Raw genomic sequence first — 20,316 nt, 5'->3', positions numbered from 1 at the left:
CGAGGAGGAACCGTGTTCGACTCGCAACGTCTTCCATTGAAACCTTGTTGACCGTGGGTGTTTACGGCCAGCGAACTGGTCTCTAGTGATGTGGAGAATAAAATCTGCCACGCGTTCCATGTCCGGACATTTTATTTTTTGGTTGGAATAGGTGGTGGCCGACTATGATGACCTTTTGCCCCGTCGGCATCTCGCAGTCTATAACAAAAAAGTGCTTTGTAACAATTTCAGTATTTATTCGTATTTTGGTTGACAAAAATGATCAACTCTATCTTTCCGGGTTCGACTTGAAGTGTGGTGCTCCGTATCCTCGCTGATATGGTGGGCGTTTATCTCATGTTGCTTTCGGCACGCACCGTATCTGGACAAAAATTACAGTAGTTTTTGGGGGAGTATTTTCGTATTATTCCCAAGAGATTTCATTTCGTATTATTTCCCGGAGATGTAGAACAAGTCTCTCGCCCGGTTACGAGTACCGTAGCACTATGAGCTGTGAACGCTAACGACAGAATGGAGCTTAGAACGTAGAAGTTACTTATACCTGTATACGTAAGTACCGTACCGGTACCGTACGTTAGGTAATTCCGGTTATTTTTAAACAACTCCCAAAGCTGTAAAGCCAATGTAAAACAAAATTGTAACACAAACTGTCTAATGGTCGCCATATGGTTAAGCCGTTTCATCTACTTTCCTCTCCCCCCGGATAAATATGTAAATCCTATGATAGTCTATGTTCAGATGTTATTTCATCTATTTATAGTCATTTTGATCAAGGGGATGTTTTTTCAATTGTTGGTTGAATACACATTGCAAGTAAGCTGTCTTAAATTAGTAGATAAATGATGCACATTTTCCCAAATACGGTAGGCCTACAGTTGTCTCGGTTTTGTCTGTTTGTTTGATATTTTGACATCAAAAATGAGCACCGAGGTAGGTATGGTATGGTTCTGTAATACAGTATGGCACAGTTTTCCAATTCCAAGAATCGCCCTAATATTTTGGGCCCTAACATCGCCACAAGTCAACTGCACAATAAACTAAAAGGAAGCGCAATTTAATAACATCACCATTGGATTCCTGGGAAAAAATAATCCTATTTACCGAAGCAAAAAAAATTTCTGTAGCGTTTGAGAATTTTCAGCAAAAAAACGCTATTTTGGTCACATGACGGCCTGCGCAAGATGCGATTGATTTGAATTAATATAGAGATAAGCCAGGCACAATTTGCTATCGTTTCAGATGCCTCGTTTCAGAGACTACGATTATTGTATTATTAAACAAAATGTTGGGACATCTTTGGAATCGGGAAACTGTGCCTAATGTCTGAATGTAATGGCTAGTGAAATATTCCTACATCCAACATGAACGGGTATCCGAGCTAGGGATATTGGTTAGCCATATTATGATTAAATTGTTTACTCAGCTTTCCTCTACCCCGGGATAAAATTAAAATTTTAGGTTCAATACTGGACTCTTCACCACCGGAGGATGTTACACTCACTCACTCGTCAGTTACGGCTTCCTTCGAATCAAGCTCCCTCTGCATTTAATTTGCATATCTACGTATGAAACAACGAAGTTGGACTGATAACCAAATGAGAGGCGATGGTTTTCCATATGGTTTAGCTGTCTTGCCGATATATCTGTATCCCAAAAAATATGATAATTTTATTTCTAACTAATCTATAGAATTTTTTATTAACAGAATAATTCTACAATTATATAGTGAGGTAGGAAACCATGAGTGGGGTCCTTCCCTTTGTGAGAGGTGTTGATTTGACGCAATATGACTTTAAAGGAGGGATGTTTCCTGAAAAAATAAAGCATATGTCTGGATTGAGATGGCTAAGACTTGATCGCACAAATCTCTGCTATCTTCCTGAAGAATTGGGTGACTTAAAAAAGTTGGAAGAAGTGTCCGTATCAAGAAATGGTTTAACTTCACTCCATGGCGATCTGGCTTCCTTGACACAATTAAAAGCAATAAATGCCCATCATAATCAATTGAAAAATGCATCAGTACCATCAGATATTTTCTCTCTTGAAGAGTTAACCACACTAGATTTGAGCCATAATTTAATTACAACTGTACCACCTGAATTGGAAAATTGTCGCAGTCTTCTTGTTTTAAATCTCAGTAACAATCAAATTGATTCGATTCCACCACAGATGTTTATAAATCTCACTGATTTGATCCATCTTGATCTAAGTGGAAACAATCTTGAAACACTTCCACCACAAATGAGAAGACTTGTGCATTTGACTACCTTAATTTTAAATGATAACCCAATGGTACATGCACAATTACGACAACTTCCATCCATGATTGGCATCAAAACTTTGCATCTACGCAACACACAACGTTCTCTATCTAATTTTCCAAGTAGCTTGGATACATTGAAGTTCTTAGAAGATGTAGATTTATCGCATAATGAATTTACTCGTATCCCTGAGTCTTTATATACTTGTCAAACTCTCAGACGTCTCAATCTATCCAACAATCAGATTCATGAGCTCTCACTCCTTGTTGACTCGTGGACAAAAATGGTGACATTGAATTTGTCAAACAATCAATTGACTTCAATTCCGACATCAATGAGCAAAATGCAATGTCTGAGAAAATTGTTTTTAAATGACAACAAGTTAGATTTTGAAGGAATACCAGGCAGCATTGGCAAAGTAATGAGTTTGGAACAATTCTGTGCTGCAAACAACAATTTGGAACTAATACCTGAAGGTTTGTGTCGATGTTTGGATCTCAAAAAGCTTATTCTAACCAACAACCGGCTTGTCACCCTGCCTGAAGCCATACACTGGCTTGAGCATCTTGAAGAACTAGATGTAAGGGGTAATCCTAACATTATTATGCCACCTAAGCCACGAATGCAAACAGAGGCACCAGATAAAGTATACAACATAGATTTTTCGCTTAACAGTCAACTGAGAAGAATTGGTATCACTCCCCCAGCTAGTACAGAATCTGCTACTACTTCACACAAAGATCACATAGCTCGTCGACATAGATTACGTCGTAACAGAAAGGATGATGGTGGAAAGGCTGCGCAAGTGTTGCAAGGCTTGTCTGATATGGCAGCTGATGATAAAGTAAAGAAGTATTATGATGACGATGAATCACATGGTGCTTTGATAAAAAGCTCAAAACGATGGGATGAACAACTTGAGAAACCTGATGTTAATTATACTTCTCTTTTTTCTGATGAAGTTGGTCAGTTTCCGGGTCTAACTCTGTGGCAGATCGAAAATTTTTATCCAGTATTGGTAGAAGATTCCGCATATTATGGGAAATTTTATGAAGCTGATTGTTATATTATACTAAGAACTGACCAAGATGACAGTGGGAACCTAAACTGGCAGATTTTTTACTGGATCGGGCTTGAATCAACAATGGACAAGCAGGCATGTAGTGCTATCCATGCGGTGAACCTTCGAAATATGCTCGGTGCCGAATGTCGATGTGTCCGAGAAGAAATGCAAGATGAAAGTGACGAATTTCTTGACTTGTTTGACAATGATATCGCGTACATTGAAGGTGGAAACGTGAGTGGATTTTACTCTGTGGAAAAAATTGAATATCCTTTACGATTATATGCATTAAAAGGAACAAGAACCCTGACCCCTTTTCCTGTACCTGTGGAATGGGCTTCTTTGGATCCACATCAAGTACTTATTTTAGATAATGGAATGATTATTTATGTTTGGGTTGGTGCGGCTGCAAAAGGAGTTGTTAGATCAAAGGCAAGGTTAATTGCTGAAAAAATAAACAAAGATGAAAGAAAGAACCAGGCTGAAATTATTATGTCCTATCAAGGATATGAGGAAGGTGATTTTTGGGAATTGTTTGGCGGAATGCCTGATGAAATAACACCCTCTGATTTGAGTGTTTACAGAGGAGGACGACCAGCACTTTACAGGGTTAATTTAGGAATGGGATATCTGGAACTACCACAAGTAAAATACCAGCTACTTCTGGAGCATGAAACTAAACCAGATCTGGAATTATTACCAAAAAAGAGACTAGTTCCTACTCTACTCAATTCAAAGGCTGTTTATATACTCGATAGTCATACTGATGTATTCGTATGGATAGGTCGTAAATCACAGAGGCTTGTTAGAGCTGCAGCAATGAAGCTCGCGAACGAAGTTATGAACATGATACATCGCCCTTCATTTACCCTTGTGTCTCGACAACTCGAAGGTACAGAAAGCGTGATTTTTAAAAGTTATTTCCAAGGATGGACCGATGTTCTCAGAGTTGATTATACCAAAGCTACAGATCAAGGTACTATTATAAAACAGGATAAAAAGAGCAAAGAAGATCAGATCGATCTATCAGCAATATTCATGCCTCGACAACCCCCCATGCCAGATGAAGAAGCAGAACAATTAATGGAAGATTGGAATGAAGATCTTGAACTTATGCAAGGATTTATTCTTGACGGAAAAAAATTTGCAACTTTGCCGCAAGAAGAATTTGGGAAGTTTTACACAGAGGATTGTTACGTATTCTTGTGTAGATATTGGGTTCCTCCTCCAGAAGATGAAGAAGAAGATGAGGAGGAGGATGAAGATAAAGAACAGGATGATGATATTCAATGTATTGTGTATTTCTGGCAAGGAAGAGAAGCTTCTAAGATGGGTTGGTTAACTTTCACATTCTCATTGCAAAAGAAATTCGAAGCTCTCTTCCCAGGTAAACTTGAAGTCGTCAAAATGAAGCAACAACAGGAAAATTTGAAATTTTTGTCACATTTTCATGAAAAGTTTGTTATTTTCAAAGGAAGTAGGAAAGCTGCTATTAAAAGAAAATCAGATAATGAAGAGCAACCTCAGTTTTTTCAGATTCGTGCTAATGGTGGGGCTCTTACCACCAGATGCATTGAGATAGATACTGATCCACATCTGCTCAATTCAGAATTCTGTTATATTTTGAGCGTGCCGTTTAATAGTGTTGACATGACAGGGATTGTGTATGGTTGGATTGGTAGAGTCAGTTCATCTCACGATGCTAAGTTGATGGAGGATTTAATATCAATGATGTTTTCTCAAGATCACAGTATACAAATTATAAATGAAGGTGAAGAGCCAGAAAATTTCTTTTGGGTAGCGTTGGGTTCTAAACCAGATGAATATCCAGAAGACGCCGAATACTTGCATCATTCACGACTTTTCCGTTGCTCAAATGAAAAAGGATATTTTTCTGTTTCTGAAAAATGTGCAGACTTTTGTCAAGATGATCTGGCTGATGATGACATTATGATTTTAGACAATGGTGATATTGTATATATGTGGGTTGGTGGTCAAACGAGTCAGGTTGAAGTTAAGCTTGGTTTAAAGACTTGTACCGTTTACATCCAACATTTGAAGAGCAAGGAAATAAAACGACGCTTACGTCTTGTTCGCAAAGGCAATGAACCGAAAGAATTTTCAAAATGTTTTCATGCTTGGGGCAAATTTATTAAAGCTCCGGAATAAATTTTTCTCGTTATTCTTGTTATATTACTTGGAATCTTATAATATTTATATGCTAGATAACCCAACTGTTGATTCTTACGTTTTCATTGTTTTGAAATATTATCTCCTATAATTGGTCAATTAATGAACATGCTTGCCTTGCCAATACTTTGCATATGTGTGTCGATTTCTTTTAAAATAGTAAATCCAAATTAATATTGGATACAAAGTGAAATGGATTGGATTGTTTTTCTAAATTGTGAAAAGAAATTTTTCATGTTGAACAAATGAGCCAATCGAACTTAGGGATGTGGTAGATGGCTATTACTTTTATTTATTTGAAATGTTCTGTTTGAAATGTCTTCATATTACATTTTCTTTTGACATTTGTCTGAATTTCACTGGCACTGCAGTGGCCATATGGGTCATTTGAACTCCATGTTTACATATTGAATATATTTCAATCCATGGAAATAAATTTGACTTAATACCACATACACCCTATAATCTCCCTACATATGCGCAAAACCAGGTTTGTTCCATATAATCTAGATGCGAAATTGATTTTTTCTGATGTCAAATTTGTAAATATTGAATTTCAAATATTAGTTAATGATTTTGTTTGAATTGCTTCAATTATGACATTCAACTTCTGCACAAAATAACTGGCACCAATGTTTCCGCGAAGACGTTTTATTTTCATTTTGTTAGAAATTTTCATAATGTTTAATCTCCATGTTTGACGATGTGAATTCATGTCGATTGTTTTTGCATTGTCATACATGCATGCAGAAGTTAATGGCTTTCATCTCATCCTAAAATATATAAAACCTTACTCTAATTTATGTTTCCCTAATTGTTAAATAAAAAATAAAAATTTTTGGTGGGAAACATTAATTTTAAAATAAGGGACTTCTGAATGTTTTGTAGGTTTAATTTTTGTGTTGCCATATTCACCCCTATTTTGCAGTCAAGTACTTTAATTGTGATTGTTTGTTATTGACAAAAATAATATTTTACTATGATGATTTTTAAAAAAAACTTCAATTATCGATTCCAAACTTCAGGTTTTTACAGCCCTGGTATGACTTTTATAAGTTAGGTAACTGATTACTTTATTAGAATTGTATTTGTATTTAATTCGATTTGGGAAGACATATATGCGTGTGCATAAGTTTTGTAATAGAGGAAACAAAAATTACTAATCTGAAATCAATTGTGGAAAAAATGATTATTTGTTTGCATGTTACTTTTCAATGTCATTTGCTGGCTGGCCACAATGATATGCAGTATTTGGATATATAATACTATAATATATTCACGCTTCAAAGCAAATTTTTTTCTTCTGGAGTTGGAAGATTATTCAATTTTATCTGCGACTGGAAAGTCGGTGAGTTGGCTACTCGCACACAATTTTACTGCGACAATTTTAGCCAGACTCCTAATATAAGTTTATCAACCTCAATTCGTCGTACATCGTTATAATCAACGACTTGCAAGTTCCGAGAGAAAACACGCCGGCGTGATTTGACAGTGTTACCATAGCCATTATGGCTCTGGTACTACCGTGTTTCCCCGTTTCTTCCGAAAAACAACACTAGGGCTTATTTTCGGGGGATATCTTGTATTTTTATTTATCAAAAACAAAATTATAGAGTAGAGAATTACGAGATTTTCAAATATACAAATTAAGAAAGGCAATATCCTTTACTTCTAAATAACATGTTTTTATTTAAAAAAAAAAATGCAAAACATAGATTATCAATCATTTAAAAGGTGTAGGAGAGATTTCTTGCTATCGACTAGGTCAAAAAAAAATTCGCTTTATTGGCTAGGTCTAATTTTAAAATCATTTTTAAAATATTTTCAGGGTAGGTTTTAATTTCGGGGAAACACGGCATATGTTACGAAATCTTCTCTCTTTCTCCGAGTCTGATACGATCACGCTAAATGCAATTTTCAATTTAAGATATTGTTGCAGATATGGATTTCCAGCTGTTCTCGCCGATGTACTCACTCGGCAGGTGGCCCATCGCGCTAGAAGTTGGAATTCGCTCCCCATCGCAGCTATCTGGGTTCGTATCCTGTAGAGTGGCGTAGAGGACAATCATGTGTGAGAGGGTGCCGTAGCGTGGTTCACGTAACCGCTAGTCTGGAATAATTAACTGGCTAACTAATTTCATACCCAAAATGAACTGATAACCGGACGAGTGCAGAGGCCATAATACTAAGCAGTCTTATCGGGTTTCCTCTACCCCGGGATATAAATGATAACTTATTCTTACTAAAAATGGCAATTGATTTCAAGCATGTGATGGTATGGTTCTACACGGCATGTACTCCGTATGCAAGCTGGGACTGACTCACATGACCGTACATAAACTACACGAATCACCAAGCGCATTAATTTGTTTGGACAATTACCTATCACAGTGTCAATTAGGGGACACAAATGATTACATTGGTTGTTTATATATTTCATTCGTGGATAGGTAAGGTGAATAAAGATTCCTGTTTTTTTTTCCTTTTTAAATAATTTCCATGAATGTGGCTTCGCAAACGTATCTGGATGACTACATTTACATGGTCAATGAGGGCATGTAGACTAAACTTCCGGCGTTCGGATCGTCGTTTAACATTGAATATATAACCGCAGATGGGATTCGAAATGTTAAGAACGGGTTCTATTTTGTATTGTGCTCACTAACAACAGGTTCCCTCATTCCCTCACAAAATTATGTATGTCACACTTCGGAAGGAACCTGACACGCGTTACAGAAATCTCATAGCGTAGCCTACATAACTTTTATATCGCTAAATATTGTAACGCTGGCGGTCAGCTGTGCCCAAGTACCAATTTATCGGGATGACATTGCAAAAACGGGTCAGCGCGAATACTGAATCCCACCACTGGATAAAACACATAACTCCAATACTAATATTTTGTTGTCTGGCTATTTTTCATTTCCTACAGGTATTAAACGCAAATTATGCGTTCATCAGGATTGATTTACTGCTCAACTATTATCCCACAAGGTTTAACTGGTGACCCGGCGAGAAGCCAACTCACCGATTCTCCAGTCGCAGATAAAATTGAATAATTTTAGCCCGACTCGTAATATAAGTTTACCAACCTGCAATATCACAGCAAATTATGTAAAAGAGGTTTATTAAACAATAAATGCATTGAGTGTGACGACATACGAATTTATATACCCCCAAAGACCAATATAATGACTGTACCGGCGTCTCTATGGAGTGTAGCATTTATTCCTCTACTATTGTGCAAGAATTCTTCTGCGCAGTTGGCTTGGAACCAAATAAATAATGATTAGGAATAAATAAAGATTAGATAACAAACCAGAAGAAGATTGAACATACAACTATGTATTGAAACTAGGGTTACCATATTTTTGTGACTTCAAATCGGGACGCCTCGAAAGACAACGAACGACCCCTTAGCTGTGATTTTATAACTTCACATTTTCCGATTCTACTACTTAGGCCCACATTCCTACCTTTAAAGCTGTCTCGGCTGTCTTTATTGACCATATTGTTATCGAAATTTCATGCGCATATTCTCTGTCCAAATATCGGGTTCAGTTCGAAAATTAGGAAGGAATTGACGTCAACGATACCGGTACAAATAATTCGAATTTAGACTAATTAGTATTGGTTTTACATGCGATACGTCTGCCATCAATGGGAATCAGCGGGAAACGAACGCATTCACCTTCAGTAAGAAGGCTAGCGCTGCGCTACACAGAAACAACACTAACGAGAACATGTTTGTGTATTATGCTGGAAAAGCGGGACTTTTGGCTGACTTATCGGGACGGCGGGACAAAACGCTGAAAAGCGGGACGTATGGTAAGCCTAATTAAAACATGTTTTCTGGTGTATTGTTGCCCATTGCCTATCTTCCTGTTACCCGTCCATGTCGGGTATGAAAATTGTTAACACGAGCTATTATGCGTGGATTGGTGGTGGAGGAAGCCGTAACCGTCGAGTGGTGGAATGTCTGTTATTCAAACTTGTGGTATTTCATCCATTCATGCTAATCAAAACAATATGTCACTATCTGCATATTTAAACATATGAGTATGATATGAAGTATATATATTGATCTGCACGAAGGTGCGAGGGATAATCCTTCTTGGCCAGCTGTGACACAACTGATGTTGCCAAATGTGCCAAAAACTGATGTTAGACAACAACTGTCGCTGCGATGTTAAGACGCGCGATGTATCGCACATCTATACTGGACGTGAATTTATATATATATAAGTATTACTACATATGTGATATTATCTCATATCGAGTCATTAATCGCTGGTTTCAGGGAACTGAGCAGAACTGCCCGTAATTCATTCGAATTTGAGGATGGTAAAGGAAACGAAGTTGTACGATATTTTGTGTGTGAATCCGAGCGCCTCGCAAGATGAAATAAAGAAGTCCTACCGCAGACTAGCATTGAAATTCCATCCGGATAAGAATCCAGGCGCCGGAGAGAAATTCAAAGACATATCGTACGCTTATGAAGTTCTTTCTGATTCTACAAAGCGACAGGCGTACGATGAAGGCGGCGAAGAAGGTCTGAAGAAAGGGAGCGGTAGTGGATTTCATAATCCAAGCGATGTTTTCAACATGTATTTTGGGGGTGGCGGAGGGCGACGAAACCAACCAACCCGCGGAAAAGATATTGTACATCGCCTGCAGGTTTCATTAGAAGATATGTACAACGGCGCTACTAGAAGGCTGTCTCTGAAAAGAAATGTAATCTGTTGTGATTGTAGCGGACGTGGTGGAAAAGAAGGTACAATACAGACGTGCAAATATTGCCGGGGAACTGGGTTCAAAGTTCAAATAAAACAAATCGGTCCTGGAATGGTGCAGCAAACACAGTCACAATGCCGAGATTGCAATGGTGAAGGGGAGTTTATTCATGACAAAAATCGTTGCAAAGAATGCAATGGGAAGAAAACAATTAAACAAAACAAAATTCTAGAAATTCATGTAGACAAAGGAATGAATGAAGGACAGAAAGTCACATTCCACGGAGAAGCGGATCAAGCACCAGACATGGAACCAGGCGACGTTGTTATTGTGATAATGCAAAAAGAACACGATATATTCAGAAGACAAAAACAAGACCTCATTTACAAAATGGGTCTGACTTTAACGGAAGCACTTTGCGGTTTCAAAAAAGTCATTCGTGCTTTGGATGGTAGAGAAATTGTGATCTCGTCACCCCGTGGTGAAATTATCAAGCATCTGGATACCAAATGTGTTATGGAAGAAGGGATGCCGGTTTACCGGGACCCTTATCAAAAAGGTAGACTCATAATCCAGTTTAGCGTTGAGTTTCCCCAAAGCGGCTGGGCTTCAGAGGCGGATATTATAAAATTAGAAAGTTTATTGCCGGAAAGGGAGATAGAACTTATTACCCACGAGATGGAAGAAGTGGTTTTATCAGAATTTGATCCCAATGCCAAGTTTCATACAGCAAGAGAAGCGTATGAAGAGGACGAGGAAGACGGATGTCCACGCGGCGGAAAAACCATGGAATGTCAAACCCAATAGATGCCGTAGTTTAAATGTTTTATGAAAAGAAATAAAAGATTTTTTATGTGATCAAAGTGAGCAAACGGGCCTTGCTTCACTAATACAAACTTCGAAATTCAATTTTTCTTAGTGGTTTTGAATTGATCAAACTGATCATAGAGTTGTGCTTTTTTAACGCATTTTTAAACCTATTCACTTCATTTTTCGAAAATGTATATAATACAATTTATGATCCTCAACATTATACAGTACTTTCAATGTTTTGTGAAAAATTGTCATTTCTTCTATTTTTTTTTTTAAATTCAGAATACACTAAATTGGCCGGTTATTCCGTCGGGAATGGTATCCCCCATTAGCTATGTTTAAAGTAGACAAGTCTATTAGAACATGAGTATATATCAGTCAATCATTTCATGATTTGCTGCGTTCAAGTCACGTATTGAAGTAAAGAACTTCCGAGATCATTACAAATGCCGTTATTAGAGTGCCTGGAGGTAATTTCTGGCAACTGAACAATTTCTAAATTACTCATTCTGTTCGCCCCCACACAAATAGTAAGAAAATCATCGATTATCGAGAAAGATATATCGCACGATCAACTCTCATATCCTATTTATAATATCACGTAATATATAGATGTGGCGAGAACGATTTATTCTACTCGGTCATATAAGCATATATATATGTTAATCCCTGTCGTAATCCTTGATAGTTTAATTCAATATCCACTTGGGGAGTAATGATTTACTGAATATTTGAAATGGCTGGCGTAATATTTTGATTCTATTATTTGGGCTTGAACTCAAACACAATCGCTCACACAAATTACGTAATCACTGTTGCGCTGCATAATCAGCATGGGTGACACGGGTTCGGATCCGATAGTAGATGGTCATATTGGCCGATGGTCTCTTCTTCGTCGCATTCTGACCTAACCACCGCTTGAGAGCGTTTCCGTTTATGATCAGAACATGACAGTAACATGCTAAAAAAATACTTTATACAGTTGCTAATGGGCTAATGGCGCCCCATGTTTATCTTACTGAGATATATGGGCTATCTCGGGCTGTGCATTTCGAATCGATTCAGACAGAAATTTTGAATCGTCGCGATCATGTTTTGTTTTATTTTCGCTAAAGGTCAAGATCGATTCCTCAATTTTTTGTGAATCCTCCGTCAGCACTTTTCGACCGCTGTTTTACTTTCAATTCTGATCTGACAGTCGCATCTGAACATGTATGGCAGAGTGATGAACTCTATGTTTCACTAATTTATGTGTTACCCATTACAATACAAAAGCCACAAACGATTACGCGTTGCATTAATTTGAACAGCTTCTAAGCGTTCGCGATTCGATTTGGTTCATATCCAACTATATTGAAAATAGGTATTTCATGAAACCATAGGTCGTTAAACGCCCATTTGTAACACACTCGCGAAAGTAATTGACGTAGGCCCTATATAGGGGAAGGTGGGGCAGGTTGGGACATGGGGCACAGTGGAAAATCAGCTATCACACTGATACTATATCCACAATCCTGTCCGTGGTTCGATGTTTCAATCCGCCCTATGGTGAGTTACAACGTCCCCGCGAACGAACAAAGAACGGGTAGAGCGGCGCAAGCTATGAGGTGAAATTGGTTTTGGGGGGTTGAAACTAAAATTTTACAGTTCCAGTTTTTTCTTTTTTCTACTTTAGCCTTTCCAACATGACAAACCACCATCTGATATTTTTTAGCTTTAGTCCACTGTAAAATATTCATATCGGTGGCGAGTGGATGTGCCTTCCGAATTTCGCCGTGGGATGGTCTGAAAATATTTGTTTCCTATGGGGAACAATGGACCGGGGTTCAGTGGGACATGCCCTACAGGGCACAATTCGAGAGTGTTTGATACACTAAGTGCTTAGAGACCTAGAGATGCGTTATATTTTGTGTAATATTATGGTTTCTTTCGACCCATGGCCCAATATGGAATATATTCGAGAATCAATAATATTTTCAGATTTAGATTCGAGGAAGGAAATAATCAAATTTGTTTGCAAATTTTTTTGTCAAAATATCTAAACTATTTCAGTTGAACATTCATTTTAAAAATATTAAATATTCAAATTTGAAGTCTCCCAGTTCTTTAGACGATTATGCTGATTAATTGCCTATTTTTAAGGGCATACTTCGTTGAATTTTGACAGACCGACCCATTGTGCCTCAGGGTATGTCCGAATGTGCCCCACAATTGGGGTTCAGTGGGACACTTGACAGACGTTTTTCAAAGCATTTTGGTAGTAAGATGTGTGTCGCAATGGGGAGTTCTTAGTCGCTGAATAAAAACTACATTTACCCCTCTCTGCATTAGTCCCGCCAACTTAAGTGAATATGCAGAATTAACGGCTCAAAATATGCAAAAGAAAAAAAGTGTCCCAACCTTCCCCCCTTCCCCCTATATATAAAATATGACTTTTCGTGTGGAAGAGATGTGATAAATATTCGCACAGCTAACATCGGGCAGTGGTGGAAATAGTGGAGACGGGGTTTTTCATGTCTGGCATGAACTTCAACAAAAACATCGCATCGGATCAAATTAAAAATTTCAATTTGGCATATTAAACGTTGCAAATGTATGACATTATCCTATATTTATTATAGGCGCTTGCGTATATTTTTCAGCAGTTCAAAGAAGGCAAACATTTACTTAAATCTGATTCTCCATTGCAATATATTTAATCACTTCCTTGTTTCCATTCGGAAACAACCAACCTCGTGGTATGCTTCTATGACCAGCAATACTGCACCAGGTCATGGTATTTGACATTATTTTTACGTAAATGAAGAAAAAGATTATTGAAATTTGTCAGCAAATGCATTGAGGTCCATCATTACCATGATCTGTCTTTATTTGTTACTTTGTCTTCTCCTTTCTTGCAATCGACGGTCTCATCGCGCAAAGACTTTTTTTTTTGTAGTCATTGAAACAAGACCGTAAAACATTGGTCTGCAAATGCCGAAAACTGCGGCATAATATTGCTGAACAGTTAAAAATTTCCTAACTTGTACGACTGTACGTCTGACAAGCAATAGAGTAGTATAGAGTAGTAAGTCTACTACTCTACTGCTTTTGCCGCAAATCAGAAGTACTCAAAACTTTCAGATCAAAGGCGGTAACGCTAGAATAACTTCTATCTATTCTATATTTTTCTCCGACATACAAACTCAGCGATATGACCTGCGGTTCAAATCACGACACAACTATAATTTTAGCAATGACTCATTTATTTACACATTTCTTGTATTAAGCTGACGAAGCACTCAAAACATTTTGTCATACAGAAAAAAAGAAAGATACATTTGTCAGACAGAAATAGCCTCCCCTGCACGGAGGCATACGCATATGGCTATGAAATATAAATGTCTGTTCAATATCATCTCCATAGATTTCTCACAATTATGCCGTCTTGTCCTTTGGAGCTGCTTCTCTTACTGAATATGAAAATTTTTTATAAAATTATAATAGGTGAAAAAAATGGCGATAATTTTGAAGTGATGAAACATGACCCGTATTACTCCAAATACCAAAATATGTTCTATATATAATATACGGTCCAGTTTTCATATGTATGAAAACTAAGTTTACGGTCAAATTAAATGAAACAACATTTAAAGGTAAAGTGAAATTACCAAAATACTTCCGAATTCATTATTTAATTAGTCTTGTAAATTACACTGCTTATTTTATTGGAATAGATAAAAATTATCACTTACGTTTCTGGCAATTGTCACTAAAATCCCAATGAACAAAAGGACTAAAATCGGGTTGGGTGGCCAGTATTTCTCCAGTTTCCGGGTGAAGGCAGTAACAAGTAAATAGTCCTTCATCCTCACATTTCATGGCACTAAACAGGCCATTCTCATCACATTCTGTTAAAAAAAACAGCATTTTTTATTGAACAAAAATTTTTGCGATATATTGGAAATATTGCGTTGTGAAATATTGTAGATGATATCGTTTTTAGCAGTTAAAAGCGCTTCCGAGGATTATGGTGTTTCAATTATAATTTTCCTGTTATAAAATCATAACAACAGTTAAAATTTTGAGCATATTATATGTAGGGCTGGGCAAAATATTCGAATAACGAATAGCGAATCGAATATTAAATTATTCGAATGGCATTTTACTATTCGAATATAGGGTACCACGTGATCTGCGCCGCCTCGCTTAGACACAGAACGTCTCTGAACCGATCGTGAATTGCGCGAGAATTCACCTACAACGCTCGCTAACAGACAAAAGCGCTAAATTTGAAAAATCGTCTTCGCGCTGTGGTGTTATTTGTTTTTTTTTGCGTTTCAATCGTTCATTTCAATTCCTTATTTTGCAAAACAAGGTACCGACACCGTTTCCTAAATTTAGAAACGTCCAATCAGATGAGATATTTAAAATAAATTTTAAACTCCGTATGATTGCCGTTTCATGCATGAACCAAACATAAATTTGTTTAACGAAAATTAAAAGTTGAAATAACTTTCGCATTAAACCATACATAGTATAACACGAACAAGCTATGACCAGTAAAGAAATGGCAGGACATAATTCTATTAATGTACTTTCAAATTAATTCTTCAGTGATCCCTTTCATTCTTGACCAAGTAATGTTTCGAAAATGTAAACATTTCACTCGGACATGCATGGCGGGTGGAGTGTAGAAATCATAACGTAAATCGATCGTGAATTTCGATGTAACAACGCGCACTGTCTCGTTCACGAATTGTTGTATCATCGGAAATGATTACATTCGTTATATTTTGAGCATATTTGCACTAATAAATAGGGCGTGACATTATCAAAATCGTCAAGAGAAGTAAAATTGAACTCGCAAATTCCGTAAAAAAAATTTTGTATTACTCGGTAACGATATTAGATATAATGATCGCGGGGTTTCTTGAAAGAAAACGTCGGAACTTGGAAGAGTTAGTTATAATTAGCGCCTGGACATCTATTGGGCACAAAAGTACAAAAGCGCAATTTTTTTCATCAATAGGTCGCATATGTAAATTATTATTCAAGAAGCGCTGTTTATTAGCGTCATCTCGTCGTATGGCCATGCAGAAATGCCTTTATTGTCGAATTATTTAGTCACTATTTTAAATCAACATTCGGGATTGACGCAATCGCAGCTTTGCGAGGTTTATCTGTAAAGTAACATAGACACCATAGAAAAGCATAGCAAATGTAATTACGGTATTGTCTTAATAAATATCTGCATCCCGTTATCGATAATACAATTACCGTTTGCTTAATATTGTGACGGTAAATTTACAAACGTTGATAAGTGATATGAAAGCCAACGCAAATGATAAAAATTAGAATAATATTAATTTGGGTTTGAAATCAATCCTCAATGGTTTTAACAGCTGTTGCCGACGTGAACGCACGGGTAAACCCGAAATATAAACTTCGATGTCCGCCGACCCGAAAGAATTAATACTTGCAAAAAACAGAAAGGACGGTAATATAGATTATATATCGCCGCAAAAACGGTCACGGTGACAAAAACAATAAGCGATTATGACGAAATTAACCAGTAAAAAAAACGCTTTGTATCCGATTTTTCAATGTCTTTAATAATTTCCAAAGGGAGTATGGACCTCGCGTTGTGTATAAAAAATATTCGTTATTCGACTATTCGGTATTCGTTAAAAAATATTCGAATTATTCGATTCGAAAAAAATATTCGATTTTGCCCACCCCTAATTATATGTGTCAATTTCTATCAATTCTCAATTTGGAAATCAAACTTTGAACAAGAAAATTTGCATTTCATAACATCCATCTTCACAGTCGCATGCAGAAACGACAGAAATATATACCTGGAAGAGGTGTAGTAGACTCGCGAACAGCTTTTTCATGTGCTAGTATACAAGGTGCATCAGCCGGTGGTGGGGATGGAGGAGGAATAGTTGGCCTGTCAGGCACAGAGACGGCACTGCAAAATAATTATCGGAAACCAAATGAAAAATTCTACCAAACATGAAAAATGCATTGCATCATAATATTTTTTATCAAACGTTGGTGTACAATTTCCAACGTTTAAATTTATTTTTTACCCAACTTCACCCGTGCAACCAATGCATCACATTTTTGTTTCCAATCGGAAACAATCATTCTCATGGCATGCCTCAATAACCTGCAATGATTGCCAGGTCAGGGTATTTGACTTATTTATATTTATCATTTGTATAAAAAATATTTCCTATTCAGTTTAAGATAAATTTTTGTTATTTCATACTTTTTTTCGACTTGCAAATGCTTTAAAATCTATCATTACCATGACCCGTCCTCATTTTTTACTTCGTCTTCTCCTTTTCTGCAATCAGCGGTCCCATCACACAAAGATGTTTTTTCAAGGCAAGCTTGATACGCTCCTTTTCCTCTTCCATTCATGCATTGGAACGAATATTCATCGCAGTCTAAAATTATGAAATCGTATTTCGTATTTTGCACGTATCTGAAGAAATGATATTTTACAGACAAATGTTGGAACAAATATATATATATATATTTGCTTGAGAAGGCAATAGATTAAGCAATATACCATAATTTGGTCACAGTTATTGAAAGTTTACTCACCGGTATAGAAGTCCATAGAACGGAGGGATGAAAACTTTTTCTTGTTATAAATAACCAATTCATAAAGACTTCCGGGTTGCAAAGAATTCGCAGCATTGATTTCGTAATATCCTCCTTCTTTCATATCCGATTTCACAAAGTCAGCTACGTAGTCAGAGGGTGCGTCTGCCAGAAACTAAAATATATATTTTAAAAACATATAAAATTAAAAAAAAAATTCGTTATGATATGTTGGATGCTGCAAATTCACCGGAATATATAGGATAGGCCAGGGGTGGGCAACATACGGCCCGCGACGAGATTTTGACCGGTCCGCTGACTGTCATCAGTACATTATGATATTACAATATTACACTTTTAGTACATTATGATAAATTCATTATGTGTATTTTGGTCTCTATTTTTTGTAGTTTAAACTTTACTTTAAACGCGATTTATAATTTTCTTTCTTGCATTAGCGAATAAATATGTGATTAAGATATTTAATACTATTCATGTTATAATCCGGCCCACCGAGAACCTCATTTTCCCACATCTGGCCCGCTGACTAGAGAAGTTGCCCACCCTGGGATAGACTATTAAATTATGAATTAAAACATTCTCACTCAAAACGTGCTATTTATCTACAACAACGGAATTCGTTGTGAGAATAATATGACTGCAAAATATGGCCTTGATTCATTTTTTAGTCAAAAAATCTTGTGTTTAAAAATTATTGTTATCTTACACTGATTCGCTTCTCTCAAAACTTACAATCTGATAATTTATTTACGATATATTCGCCGACTTGCAATCTATGATCATATTTAGATTTCGTTAACCACTAACATCGTTTTTCTGGCAATGCAAAACAATGAGTTCAAATGTTTCAACAAGTAAAAATATCACCTTTACAGAGATGCTCACGAAGAATGCCTTAATCCTCTTGTATTGTGGAAAACGAGCAACAAATGAAGTCGAATTTTTCTGAAACACACAACATAATATAGAGACATGACTATTTTGATTGTAAGACATAGGCTACATATAAATTTAAATTAACACAAATTGCTCCTCACCGATACAATTTCTATGTCAATTCTTTTCTTTCTTCTCGCTTTCTTTGCAGTAACAGTCGCCAGTAAAACCACCAAAATGAAAAGTTTTAAATAATTCATAATTACGAACCTACAAAACTTATTGCATGAATTAAAAATCGCTATCTATATTTGTATTTTATCGATAGCACCACTAAAATTGGTACATAGAATCAATGCTTGCATACAGTTAAAAAATAAAAAAGGGAACATCCGTGTTTCACGATGAATGCAATCCTATCTGAAACAAGAGAGCTATGCTCAAATATATGGACACATAGCACCACATAATTTCGATGACGTCAACACAAAAAATAAATACCCCTACAGCAAAAAATATAATCTTTACTCACTGAAAATTTCAAAGCAATTGGTCCAGTAATCAAAGAGAAAAGCGATTGCTTCAAAAAGTGTCAAAGAACAACAACAACATAATATCGAAACGATCGTTATGTCCACCACGTGTTCAATAAAATACAATGTTATGTTTTCAGTCCGAATATGTTAATTCGGTCAAAAAGTCAATAGTCCATTTGCGACTGGTGTCCGGAAAATATCGACAAAATAAATCAATCGACTCTCTTGATTTTCTTGCGGTGGCCATCGGAAGTCAACAATGCAATAAATTGATACGTTTTGTGCCAAATATTAGTACAGTAGTAGTTTACCTAATGAAAACTCAAATTTTCAATTTTTGTTTTACAATATGTTAAAATTTTGCGCACATTTCAAAGCAAATGATAAATATGGTCGGAGTGGTCGCTATTTATTAGGATTCATCACAAAAAAATCAATTCACGTCCAGCACGACTTATCGGAAACGTGATAGTTACTGCGATGACGCACTGACTATAGCAATACTCAACTCTCGGAATCTGGAGAAAGTATCTTAATAATAATGCCCGCAGGTAACAGCTAAAACGGCCAAATTTGCGTAATCGAATTTATTCCAGTCAAATAAGTAATTTTAGACTGACTACCGTAAATGATATCGAAATTATCGTGTTCTTCTTCGCCAGGTAGCCAGTATAATTTTGTGTGGGTTACTTGGTAATATTTTGCTTCGTGAGCGTCGTTATATTTTTCTAGTTATTTCTTACGAATAGTACTTAACTCACATAAACAATTCAACCATAAAGTGTAATTGACAGTAAGTTCATTACTTATCCCAATGAGCATATATACAATGAGTGGAAACTTCCAAATATATATTTGCTCATTAATCCATTGTGTCCTGCATTCTTACGTCGCCCAGCTAAATGGTTCGTTGCATATGGTGAAAGCATATCGTTCACTGCAAAAATCCCTTGTTTCAGCTAGGCCGATTACGAAATTGGCCGTATTGAGGCTTTTAATTTTTCGATTCGTGTTCGGTTTTGGGTTTCGAAGTATGGTACGTTGAAAGCATACTAACTAGGAGCATATGCATATTGGGAATGCATATCTATTAGGCAGAAAACGTAGCTACAGAACAGAATATGAATCAGTCGCCACGTGGTGTGCGGTTATTACTGTATTTATTCATTGATATAACATGGGACTTACATATTTATCCAGGGGGGAGGGGGAAAGCCGAAAG

General features: G+C 36.7%; 2 protein-coding genes and 1 pseudogene across 2 annotated transcripts; 2 read left to right on the top strand and 1 right to left on the bottom strand.

The window, feature by feature from the left end:
• Window positions 1–1,696: 1,696 nt before the first annotated feature.
• Window positions 1,697–6,807, top strand: LOC120342510 (protein flightless-1 homolog). The gene has a single exon (XM_078111093.1). It carries the CDS (start codon window positions 1,741–1,743, stop codon window positions 5,491–5,493), a length of 3,753 nt encoding a protein of 1,250 aa, XP_077967219.1. The 5' UTR covers window positions 1,697–1,740; the 3' UTR covers window positions 5,494–6,807.
• Window positions 6,808–9,765: 2,958 nt separating this feature from the next.
• LOC120342522 (dnaJ homolog subfamily A member 1 pseudogene) lies at window positions 9,766–11,468 on the top strand (annotated as a pseudogene).
• Window positions 11,469–14,291: 2,823 nt separating this feature from the next.
• On the bottom strand, window positions 14,292–18,938 carry LOC120342534 (uncharacterized). The gene is made up of 7 exons (XM_039411408.2): window positions 18,720–18,938; window positions 18,550–18,627; window positions 17,662–17,836; window positions 17,360–17,501; window positions 16,902–17,017; window positions 14,796–14,951; window positions 14,292–14,513 (listed from the first exon to the last, which is right to left on the bottom strand). The coding sequence occupies exons 1-7, from the start codon at window positions 18,816–18,818 to the stop codon at window positions 14,479–14,481; spliced, it is 801 nt and encodes a 266-aa protein (XP_039267342.2). The 5' UTR covers window positions 18,819–18,938; the 3' UTR covers window positions 14,292–14,478.
• Window positions 18,939–20,316: the final 1,378 nt, after the last annotated feature.

Source organism: Styela clava, chromosome 3 (assembly GCF_964204865.1).
Source record: "Styela clava chromosome 3, kaStyClav1.hap1.2, whole genome shotgun sequence".
NCBI classification, from domain to species: domain Eukaryota; kingdom Metazoa; phylum Chordata; class Ascidiacea; order Stolidobranchia; family Styelidae; genus Styela; species Styela clava.
This window is presented reverse-complemented; position numbering and strand designations above follow the sequence as displayed.

Coding starts and splice junctions, on each gene's coding strand:
- LOC120342510 (XM_078111093.1), top strand. CDS start 1,741: ATGAGTGGGGTCCTTCCCTTTGTGAGAGGTGTTGATTTGACGCAATAT.
- LOC120342534 (XM_039411408.2), bottom strand. CDS start 18,818: ATGAATTATTTAAAACTTTTCATTTTGGTGGTTTTACTGGCGACTGTT. Junction 18,628..18,719: donor TTGACATAGAAATTGTATCG/GTGAGGAGCAAT, acceptor TGTGTGTTTCAG/AAAAATTCGACTTCATTTGT. Junction 14,952..16,901: donor GTCTACTACACCTCTTCCAG/GTATATATTTCT, acceptor TTTTTTTAACAG/AATGTGATGAGAATGGCCTG.